The sequence below is a fragment of the Pocillopora verrucosa genome, chromosome 10 (genome assembly GCF_036669915.1).
Source record: "Pocillopora verrucosa isolate sample1 chromosome 10, ASM3666991v2, whole genome shotgun sequence".
Classification (NCBI taxonomy): Eukaryota; Metazoa; Cnidaria; class Anthozoa; order Scleractinia; family Pocilloporidae; genus Pocillopora; species Pocillopora verrucosa.
In genome coordinates, this window is record NC_089321.1 from 12,479,198 (window position 1) to 12,486,868 (window position 7,671).

The 7,671-nt window shown below is 37.3% G+C and overlaps 1 protein-coding gene across 1 annotated transcript; it reads left to right on the forward strand.

Annotated features, from left to right (window-relative positions):
* Window positions 1-168: 168 nt before the first annotated feature.
* Window positions 169-6,197, forward strand: LOC131776243 (uncharacterized). Its single transcript, XM_066173563.1, has 6 exons — window positions 169-274; window positions 1,969-2,081; window positions 2,502-2,912; window positions 3,678-3,894; window positions 4,479-4,765; window positions 4,993-6,197. Exons 2-6 carry the CDS (start codon window positions 2,021-2,023, stop codon window positions 5,181-5,183), a joined length of 1,167 nt encoding a protein of 388 aa, XP_066029660.1. The 5' UTR covers window positions 169-274; window positions 1,969-2,020; the 3' UTR covers window positions 5,184-6,197.
* The last annotated feature ends 1,474 nt before the right edge of the window (window positions 6,198-7,671 follow it).

Below are 7,671 nucleotides of genomic sequence, written 5' to 3' on the forward strand. Positions count from 1 at the left end.
GACTACAGTGAATACCTCAAGCATGAAGACCATCTTTTATTCTCAGATGTCACGGTCAAGGGTCCGTTCAGTGGAGACACTTGGTCTCCACATTTTTGTTTTCGAGTTGGTGATAAGATCGATCAAGCTGTCGTGCGTCATTTACAGCCAAGCTCTGAGACGGGTAGCTGTAACTTGTCGATAGCAGACCTTGCATCTATTACTGTTCAGTTTTTTTCTTACGAACTTCTCCTTTCAAAAGCAGTTTCTAAGAGAAGTGAATTTCCAAGCTTTGGTAAGTCTTTATTCTTTGCTATTTTTGCGGCTTGCTCAACCAAGAAAAGTGCGAGCACAATTGGTTTTTGAGGCGAAGGGTACTAAATATGGCGTGGCTTCTGCAGTTATTCTAGATTTCTTCCATCTCGTCAGCGATGATTTTAGAGTAGGGAAATTAAATGAATCTAATTTTGTTTTCAAACTTTTGCAACCTGACGATTGTTTGGTTCTTCCGTTGAGATAAACTGTGACCAAGATTTCGGTGTCCAGATTGACTGATTTTGGAGCAAATATTATTATCCACGCATTATCGCCAGAAATTATGGAAGCGGGGAATGAAACTTTTCTTCGGATTAAAATATCTTCCCCATAAAAGGACATAAATTCACAAAGCTGGAAGAAAGAGCAACTAATGAGACAGTTTAATATTTTGCTTCCTTTTCCGAGCCAAAAGACCTGCCGCTTAATCATTTTTTATTTCGGTTTCGTTCAGCATGAAAGGAATTTTGATCAAATGCATGGAATGTTCGAAGAGCGCACACGAGATTGATCGAAAGATCGAAATGAGTCTAGAAGCAGCTGTTCATTGTTATTTGTAAAGCTGGGCGGGGTCTCTGGGCTTCTATCAAAGACAAAGAATGACAAGGAAAGAGAATAAGGCTTTTATCTCACGACATGTTTGCGCTGGGAAAACTTTAGGTATTTCCCTTCTAAACAACATATTAGTGAACATAATAAAGAACAGTTTCGATGGTGTTTTTCTGCCATGTCCAGCAGTTCACCTTTTTGGTACCAGACTAGGTTGAGGAAGAAATTGCCTCGGTGCTTATAGGTTTTCCTTTCTAGGATAAGAGATGAGTTCACAAGGGTAACCTAAATTGATACACCTGTTGATGTGCCATGACATTCACGGTGATGAATATCATGGCACTAGATAAAGGGATAAGCGCTTGGTTCACCAAGGAAGCCATTTTAGGAAGGGTCATTGGGATTTTCGGTTTTGCGGTTTTAGATCTGTTTTCCTGTTTCTGTGCCAGAAATGCAGCGGTCGTTATCCTTAAAGTTAAAATATAGTTTATGAGCTGAGACTTTACATTTCCTTGACATTCAAGACAAAGGACTCCAACAAAATATGCGAGGTAACAACAAAATGGGAATGATGCTACAAAATTATGTTCCAATGATTGGAGACGTTTCGCAAACCAAACACTGTACATCACCCTATACTAGAAAACATCTTATGCTCAACAGTTTCAGTTATTTTTTTATTGATCTTGGTTTCTCGCTATGTCGCATGAGTTCAAATGCTTTTTAGAAAAAACAACTTGTTACCAGTAGTTTAAGGCACTGATCGATTCGGTTCCTGATGAAGATGTTCTGTTCACTTTGTTGATCATTTTTGTGAAGGGTAAAAAAACCAGTACGTTAACCCTAATCAGTTGCAGAGACGAGAGAGATCTTTTAAATAAATGCAGTTATGCATGGGAAATAATATTCACGAATTTGTGTGTTTGTTCGATTTAAAGTGCGGAGTTAGAGCCCTTAGTTGAAACATACTTTTCCCTTCTTTTTTCATAGAATCATCTGCGGATTGATATCCGCATTAAATAATTTTATCTTCCCATTCTTTCCCAATTTTTCCAGGTAGAAAGAGACGTAAAGATAAATGAGAAACAAAGACCATCGGTTTTATGATGGTTTTATCTTTTTCAGGAAATCAATTCCACAAGAGTTCCCCTGAAAACCCATTAATAAGTGAGAAAAAATGAAGCAACCACCTTGTTTGCCGATCATTGTCGTCCTTCTTGCGTTTTATTCTGCGCCTTGTAAGTTCACCTTCGTATGTCATCCTCATTACGTTTAATGTTTACGACAATTTTAGGCTAAAGGAAGTTCAGTGGCTTTCCATGCTCATCGAAACATTATGAAGACACCTTGATGGTTTAAGTTATTTATTTATCGGCTAACATCACATTTTTCTTAAAAAAGAAGTTAAAAAATATTTATAAATGTTTCCGAGTAAAGGACGATTAAGATATATTGTTTCAGTATGTTTTTTTAGCTACAGAAATTGAAAATAATTTTCAATTGAAAATTGAAATTGAAATAGCTACAGAAATTGAACGATCTCATCCTTCTCGTCTCCATAACCCAATACATTTTAGTGATTAGTAAGCCGATTGACTCAGAACTAACTGACTCGCTTTCATTTCATTATGTAAAAAGCCCTGTTAATTTTTTAACAGCTTATGAACAAGAGACAACTACCATTGAAGGCATTAGCTGCGGAGACGGCTCAGCTATCGAATTTACACTCGTCATCCCTGATTTCGATAGGTGGAGTGACGCCGATGCAGCCACATGGGAGTTGAAACATAGCGGCCTGGCTCCGAACACGGACTGTCAGCCATCATTTACATCTGTAGCAGACAAAGTGAAATATGGTGCGTTCAGCGCCGATGTTTGCAAGAACTCATTGACAGAGAACGCCGACGGAATTACTTTGGACTACGTTTTTAGGATCCAAGTTAGTGCTTCTGGTAGTCCGACTTTTCAGTATGACCACGATTACACGATAACATGTACATATAACAGGGAAAAACAGGGTCTTCAGGCCAGCTTCCTACCTCAACATACAATCACTGAAACTGGCACCAGTAAGTAGGGATGATTAACAGCTTACGATAAAGTTATTACCGATTGGGCAAAGTAGTGCGTTTCCTGCTGACAGCTCAGTGATCTGTGATGTCACTTGGAATGATAATTTCACAAAATTCGATCGCATTAACCTTATTTCGCAATGACATGTCGCAGTTTATTTTTCTTGGGTATATCTTTTGTCTCATTTATAAAATAGAATGAAAAATTTTAAAGGTTTGTAAGAACGTGAAGAGCATATATCCACTGCGAGGTCTCACCTGGCATTAGTACAGCGTGATGCATATGATACTCTTTCTCCAAGGTGTTGTGCTGAAAAAGTTTGATAAATTCACAGATCATGTCAAAGACGAGGGTTATATTCGAAAAAAAAAACAAAAAAAACGGCAGCGGCAGTTAGATCAGACTACGGCGCGACGAATGTCGAAAGAAAAAAGGAAAGAAAAAGATAAGAAAAATGAAACATTTTAAAGGTTTGTAAAAGAGCATTTATATTTCATTGGGATGTCTCAAAACCTGACGCTAGTACAGCGTGATGTATAAGTTATCCTCATAAAGCGTCTAAAAAGTAACGAAATGTCAGATCGCAAGTTAGTAGGTGTATAAAGTCTATGTTAATATAAGTTTCAGTTCAAGCATTTTATGGTTTTGACAGTTTGGTTTAGATACTCAGTCAAAAACTGTTTTTTTAGTGAAAATTTTCTGCTTTTATAGAGGATTCATCTATAAATGTCCTCCGCGTTTTACTGTTTAATATTTTCCAGATAGTGGTGAGCTGGCTTTCACTTTTCAGTTATTGGACGGCAGCACCCAAGTAGACCCTAGCATTGCAATTGCTTTGGAGACAGACCTTACCGGAAAATTGACGGTTTCAGAATCTGGTTTTCCAACCAACAAGTTTACCGTTTTTTTCGTATCTGTCACGGCAGACAAAGAAACCCCCGATAGCCCGGCGGCACCGATCACTTTGATTACGAATGGGTAAGTTCCAAACTTTTATCTATAGCCATTAAAAGCAGTTTCTTTGTTAACAACACTCACATACATACTGATGTAAGTTTTAGCTCGTTTTCATCGATAATTTGAGTAGCTTTGCTTTATTTTTTCGGTTATCATTTCAGAATTAATCTCCTTTTATTCATGAGTATAAATATTCTTAAATGTTCAAGATATTCTACTTAACTCATGACTCTTTAACTTTTTGAAACCATAACTGGTAAGTGTGTAAACTGGTCCGTTTCTTTGCCCAAACATGCAAAACTGTTTATCAGAATATGTGTGTCCGTGACGTGTAGATGACTCAAAATGAGAACAGAATAACCATATAAGGAGGTTGTTAGCACGTGTTCGCTGTGAATAGAGATTAAAAGAAACAAACTGACCACAGCTTCAATGCAGGTTGTCCATAATAGCGAATTCGGTAAGCAGGGAAGTTGAGTCGCAAATAATTCCCTATTCACACCAAAGCACTTCAGGATAGAAAAGGTATTTTGAAATTATGCTTAAGTTGGTTACAAATTGATTTCTGCATGATTCATTAAAGAGAGGTTTCTGTTTACATTCAGCTGTGCGGAAAACGACCAAACATCCTTCGTGGATGACCCTTCCTCCTGTGATGGTGATAAGGAAGACCAATTTTCATTTAAAGCTTTTCGTTTCTCTGGTCAAACGGGGAGTCAAAAGGTTGTATTTACCATCACAGCCAAAGTTTGTTATGACGGTTCTCCTGGGTGCGATTGCAATTGTGGCGCTCGAAAAAGGCGTAGTACTTTAGACGAGACCTCGAAAACCTTATACTACATTAGAGCTGGTCCTTTCACGTTTGTAGATGCTGATGAAGGGGAAGAGCAAGGTTTGTATCTACTCCTCTGTTCAATGAATTCGTTATCATGATTTGGGCTATGATGGCAAACGAAACATCAGCATTTCATTTAATAACGCAATTAATTTGGCTTAAATATTTAATGAAAATAGTAATAAACCTCCCTTTTCGAACTAAGAAAATCGACTAATTTCTCGTATTTAACAAAAAGTATTGAACTTAATTTTTTTAATCGGAGTTTTATTCTGTATCATCAGCTGACACCGTTGTTGATGAGGATAAAGACTCGTCTGTTCCTGTCCATGTTGTCACTGTTGGGGTGGTCGGTGGAGTCGTGGCTGTCGCCATTGTTTGTGTCGCTGTCATCATTGTGCTGCGCAAGCGTCGCCATAATGTAACACTGACTGAATCAAGTGGCGCTCAAGAATTCGCTACTCCAGGCGTGTGAGTTTTTTGCGACAGGAATGCCTCCTAATATGGCATTATTTACTCACGTAGATAATGAAGAACTAGTTTTTTTTGATAGCTTTTCGGTTTTGTAATCTCGTAGATGAAAATATATGAATAATGCTGAGACGTTTTTTAGAGAATTCGATACACTACTCCAAAAACACCGAAAGATTTAGAGAGATGGTGATATCAAAATCCGAACTTTTGACCGGGCCTGTTGACGCAGGAGAAGAAACAAAATATAGGTGGAGCATATAATTTTTTATCTTTTGATACAAGTCATTTGCATTATTTTGCTTGAACAAAGACCATGAAGGAGTTAAAAAGTAAGTCTCAATTGTTGCAAAACTGTTACAAGCAACAGTTCTTAAGACAATTCCAAAAATAGGAGGCAAAGGTTAGGACCTAAGAGACAGTTTTGTGTTTTTTCTCGTACGATTTATCAATAGGACTGGAAACCATATTTCAGAAAGCACAGGGAGAAACAACTTGTACTGCAGTTTTGATTTTTTTTGCAATTATTAAAACATTCGGTCAGCAGTCTGTTTAACTGATTGATCCTCTTATGTTTTGCGATCGCTTGAGTTTCTGAATCTTGAATCCACTGAATATTGATTCTAGCTTCTAAGTTACGTCATTGGCTAATTGAAGCACTTCATTTTTCCACTGAGTGTTTCATGAATTACTAAGCATCATATTGTATTTCTTAAATTTTAGAGCAAGTGATTATTTTTGTAGTGAATAATAGCGGCTTTTCAACATTAGCGATCAAAAACTTGTTTTTGAGTCATAGTTTATAATGGTTCTGGTTAAAAAAGCTGACAAAAATAAAAGATGGAAAGCAAAGGTTAATTTAGGTAAAGATCAAAACTCTCTTGGGGAGTTCATCTTTCCCACGAGGAGTTGGATCTTAATACATAAGTATTCGGATTCTCAGGTTTTTGGGTAAATATTCAGCAGTGCACTTCCTATGTAACCTACAATTAAAATTTTAAATGAATAAATAGTTTATTCAAGGCACTTAAAGATATTTGGATTCTTTGTTTAATTGATGGGAAAATTTCAGAGTCATACATTAGCCTTGACCATTACCTGGTCCTACATTCGCTGGTATAATCTTTGGTTGTTGAATTTATAGAATCATCACACCAAAGCGGAACGTCTGGATCAATTGAGTTAGGGACCTTCTTAGATTCACGTTTACGCTTGATATTAACGAGGTTTACTTTTGTCCTGTAGCGATAATTTTGGTTTACCAATTGTCCTCTTTAATTTGAAAAATTAAAACAAAAAATTCAACGGAGGGAAAACAAGATGTAGCGTGATGCGTGAACGAAGCCCATTTCTCGAGGATGCAAATTATGAACCTGGAAGCAACGACTCGAGGAACGTTTTTGTCGTCTAAACTAACGTGATTTTTCCACAAATTATACATCATATTGTTTCATATGCTCGAGACTTTATACCTATGAAGTTCTTTTTCAAGTGTTACTCTAGGAATCCTTGCTTCAGCTACCGCAAAATGTACCACGAACGATGAAATGACGCGCGTGATTAGTGTCGGTACAAGGATAAAGGAGGTAAGTTTACCCATTCATATCTCTGAAACAAGCACGGTGACCTATCTTTTTTATTGTATTTTTCAAAACAGACATTGGTGAGGAACATGTTAGGAAAAATTTTAAAAAAATTGTCCGATAACTCTTTTTGCTGAGGAGTCATCTTAATTGAGCTTTCTGTCAAAAATGTGACACCATCATTTTCCCGACACACCCCTCTTCATTCTGATGAAATTGTACTAATTTAAAAAGAGCCAGAGTCTCCCTTGCGGAAGGATTCGTGCTTCAGAAGTTCGCTCCACCAGGAAGCCACCCAATGCTTGATAATGTGAAAAGTTATGCATGTACTAGGTTGGAATGTGACAAAATCCCTTCATTCTGTCAGTATAGGATTAGCAATTTAGTGAGTGCCTAGTGTATAAAAAGAAGGAAAAGAAGATAGATGTTGAGCTCCTTCGTCGCACATCGAAAGCTTGTATTCGTTTTGTTTTCGAGCTATAATGCTACTGATGCGTCTGATAGAAGTTGTGAGAATATCTTTTCAGTTCATAAGCTATCCTGTTGTATTTAGTGACAATCGAATTTTATTTATTCAAGTTCTAATTACGTCAAACTCTCGGCACAAAACTACGGTTTTGGACAGACTCAAATAGAGACGAAACGCACTTATCAAAATCTAAAAAAGCCGCTGCTCTGTTGGGTTCAGTTCTTTCTGTGCCCTTTATAAAATCTAACCTTGGCGGTGGTAATCTTGCGTTAGAAAAGTTGAAGAGAAAGGCTGCCATCATCATAAAATCATGCCTTTAGGCAATTTTTAAATGATCCTGCTCAACAGGAAAGTCGAGCATTTTTGGAACCAAACTAAGCCAGTCAACAATTGTCAAAAATCCACTTTTTGACATCTTTGATATGAAAACTCACTACAAC